General features: G+C 40.0%; 1 protein-coding gene across 1 annotated transcript in view; it reads left to right on the top strand.

Annotated features, from left to right (window-relative positions):
* The window catches only part of GAS7 (growth arrest specific 7), a 281,074-nt gene that overhangs the window by 216,919 nt on the left and 52,081 nt on the right, over nt 1-12,074 (top strand). Inside the window, exon 3 of the mRNA XM_049776888.1 lies at nt 9,643-9,720. Coding sequence (XP_049632845.1) covers nt 9,643-9,720 — 78 coding nt within the window. The remainder of the gene's footprint in view (nt 1-9,642; nt 9,721-12,074) is intronic.

Here is a 12,074-nt window from a genome sequence, read left to right as displayed (position 1 = left end):
TACTTTGAAAATCTCTATGCCACTAAATATGAGAACCTGGAAGAAATGGATAAATTTCTGAACTCATATAACCTTCCACGGTTGAATAAAGAAGAGGTAGCATATCTAAACACCCCCATCACTATTGAGGAAATTAAAACTGTAATCAAAAATTTACCCAAAAACAAAAGCCCAGGCCCTGATGGATTCACGAATGAATTCTTTCAAACCTTTCAAGAGGAACTACTACCAATTCTGGCCAGGCTCTTTTATGAAATCGAAAAAACAGGAATACTTCCAAATAGCTTTTATGAAGCCAACATCACCTTAATACCAAAACCTGATAGAGATGCTGCCAAAAAAGAAAATTACAGACCAATATCCCTGATGAACACAGATGCAAAGATCCTCAACAAAATCCTGGCGAACAGGATCCAGTGCCTCATCAAGAAGATCATTCACTTTGATCAAGTAGGTTTCATCCCAGGAATGCAAGGCTGGTTTAACATCCGTAAATCTATCAATATAATACACAACATAAACAACAAAAAAAAAATAAAAATCACATGGTCATATCAATAGATGCAGAAAAAGCATTTGATAAGGTTCAACACCCATTCTTGATGAAAACTCTCAGCAAGATAGGAATAAAAGGAACCTTTCTCAATATAGTCAAAACCATCTACCAGAAGCCAGTGGCAAATATTATCCTCAATGGAGAAAAACTAAAATCCTTTCCTCTAAATTCTGGTACAAGACAAGGCTGTCCTCTCTCACCACTCCTATTCAACATAGCACTGGAAGTACTTGCTATAGCGATTAGGCAAGAAAAAGATATCAAGGGAATCCAGATAGGAAAGGAAGAAGTCAAGTTCTCACTGTTTGCAGATGACATGATACTCTACTTAGAAAACCCTAAAGACTCTACCAAAGAGCTTCTAGAAATAATAGATTCATATAGCAAAGTGGCAGGCTACAAAATTAACACACAAAAATCAATGGACTTTTTATACACTAATAATGATAGGGAAGAAATGGACATTAAGAGAACAATCCCATTCACATTAGTTCCACACAAACTCAAATATCTTGGAGTCAACCTGACTAAAGATGTGAAGGATATATACAAAGAAAACTACAAAACACTGCTCCAAGAAATAAGAGAGGACACGCGGAAATGGAAACACATACCATGCTCATGGATTGGCAGGATCAACATCATTAAAATGGCAATACTTCCAAAAGCATTGTACAGATTTAACGCGATTCCTCTGAAGATACCCATGACATTCTTCAAAGAAGTGGATCAAATACTTCTGAAATTCATCTGGAACAACAAACAACCTCGAATAGCTAAAGCACTCCTTGGGAAAAGGAATATGGGAGGCATTACTTTCCCCAATTTTAAGTTGTATTACAAAGCAACAGTTATAAAAACAGCATGGTATTGGAATAAAGACAGACCCTCAGATCAGTGGAATAGGCTTAAGTACTCAGAGAAGGTTCCTCAGACATATAACCACCTTGTTTTTGATAAAGGAGCAAGAAATCCTAAATGGAGCAGGGAAAGCCTATTCAACAAGTGGTGTTGGCACAACTGGTTAGCCACTTGCAAAAAAGCGAACTCAGACCCACAGCTAATACCATGTACAAAGGTAAAATCCAAATGGATTAAAGACCTTGATATCAGAACTGAAACTATAAGGTATATAGAACAACATGTAGGTGAAACACTCCAGGACATTGAGACTAAAGGCATCTTTAAGGAGGAGACAGCCCTTTCCAAGCAAGTGGAAGCAGAGAGAAACAGATGGGACTATATTAAGCTGAGAAGCTTCTGCATCTCAAAGGAAATAGTGCCCAGAATACAAAGGCCACCCACTGAGTGGGAGAAATTATTCACCCAATACTCATCAGATAAAGGGCTAATATCCAAAATTTACAAGGTACTGACAGAACTATACAAGAAAAAAAAACAACTAACCCCATCAAAAAATGGGGAGAAGAAACGAACAGACACTTTGAAAAAGAAGAAAGGCAAATGGCCAAAAGGCACATGAAAAGATGTTCAACATCACTAATCGTCAGGGAGATGCAAATCAAAACTACTTTGAGGTACCACCTCACGCCACTGAGATTGGCACACATCACAAAAAAGGAAAACAAGCAGTGCTGGCAGGAATGTGGAGAGAAAGGAACTCTTTTTCACTGCTGGTGGGAATGCCATCTAGTACAACCTTTATGGAAAGCGATATGGAGATTCCTTCACAAACTGGAAATTGAGCTTCCATACGATCCAGCTATACCACTCCTAGGAATATACCCAAGAAACACAAAAATACAATACAAAAATCCATTCCTTACTCCTATATTCATTGCAGCGCTATTTACAGTAGCCAGACTCTGGAAACAACCAAGATGCCCTTCAACAGATGAGTGGCTGAAGAAACTGTGGTACATATACACAATGGAATACTATGCAGCCATCAGGAGAGATGAAGTCATGAAATTTTCCTATACATGGATGTACATGGAATCTATTATGCTGAGTGAAGTAAGTCAGAGGAAGAGAGAAAGACACAGAATGGTTTCACTAATCTATGGGCTTTAAGAAAAATGAAGGACATTTTTAACAGTATCTCAGAGACAAGAGAGATGAGGGCTGGTAGGTGCAGCTCAGGACATGCAGCTCATCACATAGAGTGATGAGTGCAGTTGCAGAGATGACTACACTGAAAACTATCATAACAATGTGAATGAATGAGGGAAGTGGAAAGCCTGTCTCGAGTACAGGTGTAGGGGGGTGGGGAGGAGGGAAATTGGTGGTGGGAATGTTGCACCGGTGAAGGGGGGTGCTCTTTACATGACTGTAATCATACAACTATAATTATGTTTGTAATCACGGTGTTTAAATAAAGATAAAAAAAAACAGAAACAACTTAAGAATCATTGGAGTCCCAGAGACCCAGGAAGAAAATATCCAGGAAGAATCAACTGTCAAGAACATCATTAAAGAGAAACCACCAGAGCTAATGAATACATGCGATCAAATCCTGCATGCTCTAAGAGTACCAACTAAAAGAGACCCTAGAAAAAACACCCTAAGACACATCCTAGTCACAACGACGAATCTCACAGATAGAGACAGAATTCTGAAAGCAGCAAGATCGAAAAGAGAAATTACATTCAAGGGAACATCCTTGAGTTTTACTGCAGACCTGTCACCAGAAACACTCAAGGCCAGAAGGCAGTGGTGAGACATAGTGACAAAACTCAATGAAATAAATGCTTCGCCTAGAATACTGCACCCAGCAAAACACACTTTCAGGTGAAAGTGAAGAAACAATACATGGTTTCACAGACAAACAAAAGCTCAGAAACTTTACAGACTCAAAACCATTCTTAAAAGAAAAACTGAATGGCCTACTTTAAGACAAGACTGACCAACAGACGTACCCCCACACCAGGCGGGTCTTCATGGCCGGCCCTGGCAACTCGGGCCCTGGGGGGCAGGTGGAGGAGGGAAACCCCTCCCTTTCAATTTTCAAACTGGAGAGGGAGCTTGTATTTGGACCCAGCAGAGCACACATGCCAGGAAAGCCGTCCCTCTGTTTTTTCGGGTATGTTAGGGTCGCTGGTCGAACAGTGGGCCACAGATCTCCTGGGCTGAACACTTTTGTCCAGGACACTGGGACCCCCCATGCCAGGTGGGTCTTCATGGCCGGCCCTGGCAACTCGGGCCCTGGGGGGCAGGTGGAAGAGGGAAACCCCTCCCTTTCAATTTTCAAACTGGAGAGGGAGCTTGTATTTGGACCCAGCAGAGCACACATGCCAGGAAAGCCGTCCCTCTGTTTTTCGGGTATGTTAGGGTCGCTGGTCGAACAGTGGGCCACAGATCTCCTGGGCTGAACACTTTTGTCCAGGACACTGGGACCCCCCATGCCAGGCGGGTCTTCATGGCCGGCCCTGGCAACTCGGGCCCTGGGGGCCGGTCGGAGGAGGGAAACCCCTCTCTTTCAATTTTCAAACTGGAGAGGGAGCTCGCAGTTGGACCCAGCAGAGAGCACATGCCAGGAAAGCCGTCCCTCTGTTTTTCGGGTATGTTAGGGTTGCTGGTCAGACAGCGGGCCACAGATCTCTGAGGCTGAACACTTGGTCCAGGAGACTGGGACCCCCCACACAAGGCGGGTCTTCATGGCTGGCCCTGGCAACTCGGGTCCTGAGGGGTGGGCAGAGGAGGGAAACCCCTCCCCTATGTATATTTGACCCCCTGTTTTGTTTGCTAGTAATACTATTTCTCAAAACCAAATGTACTTTTTAAGCATTATCCAAAAACGTTCCTGATACTAGACTGTTCCTAGGAATAGAATCAGGATGCCCAAGATTCTGATAAAACACTCAAATTGACCTTTATTGTCTAGTCTTTTATGTATTGCCTCTCCCCTCACCCCTTTGTCTCTCCTACCTCCTCATACCCAAACCCTGAACCATTATCTTCCCCTTATTCAACCCTCCTTATCCTCAGTTCCTGATTGGGTAGACACCAAGACTGACCTTCTGCTCCAACACCACCATCCAGCTCCTCATTGAATGACACCCTCTTGGTCCTCAGCTCATGCTTAGACAAACAACTACAACCAACATGCCTCTTGACCCATGCTTGGTGGCCCCTTATGCCCCCATCAAACTATGGACTGTTGCATGATACTAGGACAATATAGGGTTCTGTAATGCCGCAAAACATGACTCAAACTCAACTACCACCTGTTGTCCTCAAATACCCTTGTTTTCTTTCGTTTTTTTCTTTTTAAAACTTAAAAGGGTCACATGCATCTCTTTTGTATATCTCAAATGTATGCCCTTACATCTATAACTCTTTTCAAATATCCTCATATAGTGACAATTTTACCCACTAGATTAGTTATTTGATTGTTTGATTTTCCCCCTGTGAGATCTGTTTTATAAGCAATACTGGTAGAAGAGTAACTCTGTATAGATTTCACGTTTATACCAAGTTACGGGAAATGTTGGACTTTATTCGTTGTCCCCCAGATGCACCAACAATATCTTGTGGCATTGCTTCTCTTTTGCATAGACACATTAAAATGGGAAAATAATACATATGCAAACAAGTTTTTATCTAATAGAGATGGGAACATAAATTTGGTAATGTAATTAGGCCTTTTACCCTGAACATTGGCATAATGATTTGGCTCAGGTCTCAGAAGAATGGGCATCTACCTTTGTGAGTTTTGACAATGGTCTTGTTTATTTTTTCAAAGAACCAACTTCTGCTTTTGTTGATCTTTCAGATTGTTTTTTGGGTTTTTACTTCATTGATTTCAGCTCTAAGCTTTGTTATTCCTTCTGTCTCCCTATGTTTGGTTACTTTCGTTGATCATTTACTAATTTTATAAGCTGTGTCATTAGACTATTGAGGTATGCCCCTCTTCCTTCCTGATCTGTACTTACAAAACTATAAATTTTCCTCTCAGTACTGATTTTGCTGTGTCTCATAGATTCTGAGAGTTTGTGTCTTCATTGTCATTTGTTTCCAGGAAATTTTGATTTTCTCTTTGATTTCATCTCAGACCCACTGGTTGTTTAGTAGTATGCTGTTCAATTTTCAGTTGTTAACTTTCTTCTTCTGTGTCCCTTTGTAGTTCACATCTAATTTCAGGGCTTTGTGTCAGCGAAGGTAGCCTGTAAAATTTCTATCTTGATTTTATGGAGGTATGTTTTATGTGCCAGCATGTAGTCTATTTGAGGAAATTAAAATGGTAATAAAATGTCTTCCCAAAAACAAAAGCCTAGGCCCAGATGGATTCACTAATTAATTATTTCAAACCTTTCAAGAGGAACTACTAGCAATCCTGGCCAGGCTCTTTCATGAAATTGAAAAAAAAAAAAAAAAAAAAGGGTTACACTTCCAAATAGCTTTTATGAAGCCAACATCAACTTGATATCAAAACCGGATAGGGATGCTGTCAAAAAAGAAAATTACAGACCCTCTTCAACAGGATAACAGCAGCTTAGGATAGAATTAGTGAGCTGAAAGATGAGATGAATAACAACTCCATACAGCAGAAGAGATTTAAAGCAAATGAGTAGACAATGGAAAAATTACTCAAAGAATGTGAGCAGATGAAAATAGCAGTCTTTGATAAGCTCAACAACAACAGAAATATCTTAAGAATCATTGGAGTCCCAGAGACCAAAGACGAAAATTTCCAGGAATAATCAATAGTCAAGAGCATCATTACAGAGAAACTACCAGAGCTAAAGAATACATGTGACCAAATTCTGCATTCCAGAAGAGTCCCAGCTAAAAGAGTCCCCAGGGGAAAAGAAAAAAAACAACAACACAATAATTACTGGAGACCTCTACACAGCCCTATCAACACTTGATAGGTCAACCCGAGTGAAACCCAACAAAAATATACAAGACCTAAAAAGATAAATGGAAAATAGAAGCCTAGTTGATGTATATAGGACATGCCACCCCCAGAAACCTGGATACACATTCTATTACAATGTACTTGGGTCCTTCTTCAGGATAGACCACTTACTGGCACAGAAACAGACCTCTATAAAATCAAGAGGATAGAAATTTTGCAGGCTACCTTCACTGACCACAAGGCTCTGAAATTAGATGTGAAATACAAAGGGACACAGAAAAAAACTTTAACGTCTGGAAATTAAATCCTACTACTGAACAACCAGTGGGTCTGAGATGAAATCAAAGAGGAAATTAAAACTTTCCTGAAAACAAATGACAATGAAGACACAAACTCTCAGAACCTATGGAACACAGTATAAGCGGTACAAAGAGGAAAAAAATTTATAGTTTTGCAAGCACACATCAGGAAGGAAGAAGGGGCATACCTCAATATCCTAACGGTGCAGCTCATAAAACTAGAAAATGATCAACAAAAGGAAACAAAAATAAGGAGACAGAGGAAATAACAAGCTTAGAGCAGAAATCAATGAAGTGGAAATCCAAAAAACAATCCGAAAGATCAACAAAAGCAGAAGTTGTTTCTTTGGAAAAAAATAAACAAAATTGATAAACAATTGGCAAAACTCACAAAGAAAGATAGATATTGAAAGTTGATAACCCATATTAGAAATGAAAGGGGGGAGATCACTGCAGATATTGCAGAAATTCAAAGGGTAATCAGAGACTACTTTCAGAAACTCTGTCAATAAACATGAGAACCTGGGAGAAATGGATAAATTCTTGGATTCTTATAACCTTCCACAGTTGAACAAGGAGGATGTAGCATATCTAAACACCCACATCACTATTGAGGAAATTAAAATCATAATCAAATGTCTGCCCAAAATTAAAAGCCCAGGCCCAGATGGATTCACTAATTAATTCTTTCAAACCTTTCAATAGGAACTACTACCAATCCTGGCCAGACTCTTTCATGAAATTGAAAAAACTGGAACACTTCCAAGTAGCTTTTATGAAGCCAACATCACCTTGATACCTAAATCAGACTGACATGCTGCCAAAAAAGAAAATTACAGACCAATATCCCTGATGACCACAGATGCAAATAGCCTCAACAAAATCCTGGCAAATAGGATCCAATGACTCATCAAAATCATTCACTATGATCAAGTAGGTTTCATCCCAGGAATGCAAGGATGGCTTAACATCCATAAAATTATCATCATAATACACAACATCAACAACAAGAAAAACAAAAATCACATGATCCTTATCAATAGACACAGAGAAAGCATTTGATAAGGTCCAACACCCATTCTTGATTTAAACAAAAACTCTCAGGAAGATGGGAATGAAAGGAACCTTTCTCAATATAGTAAAAGCCATCTACAATAAGCCAATGGCAAATATTATCCTCAATAGAGAAAAACTAAAAGCCTTCCCTCTAAATTCTAGTACAAATAAGGCTGTCCTCTCTCACCACTCCTATTCAACATAGTACTGGAAATACTTGCTATAGCGATTAGGCAAGAAAAAGTTCAAGGGCATCCAGATAGGAAAGGAAGAAATCAAGCTCTCACTGTTTGCAGATGACATGATACTCTACTTAGAAAACCCTAAAGACTCTATCAAAAAGCTCCTAGAAACAATAGATTTATATAGCAATGTGGAAGGCTACAAAATTAACATACAAAAATCAATGGCCTTATACACCAATAATAATAGGAAGGAATGGTCATTAAGAAAACAACCCCAGGGCCAGAGAGATAGCCTGGAGGTAAGGCCTTTCATGCAGAAGGTCTGTGGTTCGAATCCCTGCATCCCATATGGTCCCCCGAGTGCTGCCAGGTGTTACCAGAAAAAAAAAAGAAAGAAAAAAAAACAACCCCATTCACATTAGTGCCACACAAACTCAAATGTTCCCAACTGTATATGATATTACATAGCAATAGTCATTAAAACAGCTTGATCATGGAATAAAGACTGACCCTGAAGTCAATGCAGTAGACTTGAGTATTCAGAGAAAGTTCCCCAGGCATACAACTAATTAATCTTTGATAAAAGGACAAAAAACACAAAAAGGAACAAGGAATGCCTCTTCAACAAGTGGTGTTGGGAGAACTGGTCAGCCCCATGCAAAATTTTTGAATTTTTAAAAAATATAGGGCTATGAAGCCTGAGGTTTTGTGTCTCTCTTTTACATAAACAGGTTCTCAAAATACAGAAAGTTCCAGAACATGAACTTTGATAAAACTCCAGAAAAATGGGGCCCAAGTGTTGGCACGAGTGGTAGAGCCTTGCACATGGTTGACCTAGGACAGATGGCGATATGGTCCCCCACACCAAGAGTGATTTCTGAGCGCATAGCCAGGAGTAATCCCTGAGTGTCACCAGGTGTGGCCCAAAAAACAAAAATAATAATAATAGTAATAATAATAATAATAATAATAATAATAAAAGATTTAGAATGGTAGAATCAGGAAGTTCTTAGGAATGGCCAAATTTTTAAGCAAATCCTTTGTGCTTCAGAATTTTAGGTAAGATGAACTCTTTGGGGATAACTACTCATTTTGAAACTGTGGTTCCAGGACTAGAGATAGGTAATAATATGAATTTTGACCTTTAAAGAAAAGAGGAGATCTAAGGAATGTTTTGGTGGACCCCACCCAGGTCACTTCTATGGAAACAGCTACATGCAGAAGAATCCCCAGCAAAGAGAATCGTTGTTGTTACAGGAGGTAGGATGGGAAATAGATATGAACAGAAAGATTGAATATAAAAAGAAATAAAGGAGGTACTTCTTCTGGGAATAGTGAGAATAATGACCTATCAATTTGTTTGTCTTTCTCTTATTTAAACTTATAAATACCTGTTCTATAACAAATAATAAAGCATATGAAATTCCATCATTTAACATACAGTATATAATACTTTATAATGTAAAGTCAATTTACATTAATTTCTCTCATGTATGTAAACAAATGAATGTACCATTTTTACATCTGTTTAATTAAATTAGGAAAATAATTTTGCCTATTAAAATGTTATAGTCAGATAATTTTCAAAGTTTTCATCTTTCAGAAGTTCGTGAAAAATGCATGTCATTAAACATCCAGTGTCTACTTTTCCAGCCCTGTGATATTGGAGCGTTCTCTTGGAGAAATTCTCAAATTGATGTGTTTTATTTGTTTTTTCCTGAACAGAGACCACCTGGGAACATCCCAGCACTTCTGGAATTCCAGCCAGCCCTGGCCCTCACAGAAGCTCTTTACTTCCAACAGGTACTGTTATGCTCTTTCCTTTGAGACAATAGGGGTTGGGAGTTGGAGATGACATGCTCACCTTTATTCATTCATGTAGAAAAGCTATGAACCCAAACCCTATTCAGAATTCACACAGGCCAATCCCAAGATAAGGTCTAGGGAGCAAGAACATTTTCAGGGTTTTTTTGCCTAAAGAATGCAGTTTCCTTGGTTGTTAATAGCAGTCTCTGGTAGATTCTCACACTGTCCTGTACTCTTTTTTGTTTTGTTTTGTTTTGTTTTGTTTTTCTTTTTTTTTTTGGCTGCACCTGTTTGATGCTCAGGGGTTACTCCTGCCTAAGCGCTCAGAAATTGCCCCTGGCTTGGGGGGACCACATGGGACATCGGGGGATCGAACTGCGTTCCTTCCTTGGCTAGCGCTTGCAAGGCAGACACCTTACCTCTAGCACCACCTCACCTGCCGCTCTCCTGTACTCTTTTTTTTGGGGGGGGTCACACCCGGCGGTGCTCAGGGGTTACTCCTGGCTGTCTGCTCAGAAATAGCTCCTCGCAGGCACGGGGGACCATATGGGACACTGGGATTCGAACCAACCACCTTTGGTCCTGGATCAGCTGCTTGCAAGGCAAACACCACTGTGCTATCTCTCCGGTCCCCTCTCCTGTACTCTTAAGTAACATCATGTTCTTAGGGGACAGAAAGGTGCTGGTGTTTTGAAGCAGAAACATAAATTGTTCTCCAATGGCTTTATAGTCTAGGTGAAAGTTTGGGGGTTTTGTTATTTTGTTTTGTTTTAATGTTATATGCCATGGTTTGTAATACTGTTAATGTACGGTTTTCTTGCATAACTCAACCTTCTATCCCTCACTGTAAGATGACACCCAACTATCAACCCCAAACAAAGGTGTTCCCCCAACTTTCTCCTTTCTTAAACCTCTTCCTTTGATATGTAAAAGCCCACTGGGTAGGTACTTTTGTCTCATTCTCTACCTTCCCCCTCCTGGTGGATGGGTATTGATATAATAAAGAAAAGTCACTTTTGGCTGGGCGCTTGGAGACACCATGAGGAAGAAGCCACAAGAAGCCACTGACTCTTTGACTTTCCTGACTGGCTTGGCTTATTATTTCTTTGCAGCTACCCTGCTTCTTCAGTTCCAGCTGCATGGGGTTTATAATTATGGTGCCCGGAGTGATCTCGTAACTCATGGATTTTTATTTTATGCCTCACCATACCTTCTTCCAGAAATTACTTTCCTCCAACATTATATTAATGTCTCCCCCTCATCTTAATTCACCCCATTTCCTTCCCATGTGGTAGCTTCCTAATGTAGACTAGTTCTCAGTTTCTCTTGCCTTTGGGTATTCATATACCCTACTATGTTTCTCCAACATTTGAGAGATATAAAAAAAATGTATAGGTTGACAGAATGCTCTGGAAGGGAAATGTGATTTATTCTGAAGGTGTGAGTTCTGTCTACAAAGGTAATAAAATGTAGGTATTTAAGACATATTTTGGGGCCAGAGTAATAGCACAGTGGGTAGGGTACTGTTGCATACAGCTGACCCAGGTTCTTTGCCAGGAGTAATTCTGAGCACAGAGCCAGGAGTAATCTTTGAGCCCTGCTGGATGTGGTCCCAAAACAAAAGCAAAACCAAAAAATATAGACATTTGTTCAATAGGTAGGAAACTTTTTCCTTTTATAAGACAGCTTCTTTTGAGAACCCAGGAAGCAAACTATAGGACATACTAGCATAGCTTTGGGCATTTTATAGTTTACACTATTTTAGACCCTATTTTAAATGTCACCTTCAAGAAGCCATCTTAGACCACTCATTTTAGAGCCAGCCCTTTCTGAATCCAAGCCCAGTCCTAATCCATTGCCCTTAGCATACTTCCTGCTTTGGTTTTGGAACTTCACATTATACTTTTGAGGAATGAGGGAACTTGATCTTTCTATTCCATTTATTTAACTCCCCAAGCCCCAGTCAACCTGGTTTCAACTGTGAGTGAATTATACATACATAGACAATGCTATGATTGTTTGTTGGTTTGTTTCGAAACCACACCCAGTGATTTTCGAGGCCTACTCCTGGATCAACACTCAAGTATCACTTCCTTCAGAGCAGGGGGACCATGTGTGGTGCCATGGATTGAAGCTGGGCTGGCTGTGCAAGTCAAGCACACCCTACCTGGCCCTTGTTTTTTAAACTCCAAATATGGCAGATGATGTGAGTGGATGGAAGGATAAGGCAGAAGTACTAGAGATTTCTTTTGCTGATGAAGTGGGGAGGGTGAGAGCCTTCATAAACTCTGTGAAAATTAGTAGTTTACATAGAGCATCAAAGGTCCTGATGATGCAATGGTTAGGCACAA

Source organism: Suncus etruscus, chromosome 7 (assembly GCF_024139225.1).
Source record: "Suncus etruscus isolate mSunEtr1 chromosome 7, mSunEtr1.pri.cur, whole genome shotgun sequence".
Classification (NCBI taxonomy): domain Eukaryota; kingdom Metazoa; phylum Chordata; class Mammalia; order Eulipotyphla; family Soricidae; genus Suncus; species Suncus etruscus.
This window is presented reverse-complemented; position numbering and strand designations above follow the sequence as displayed.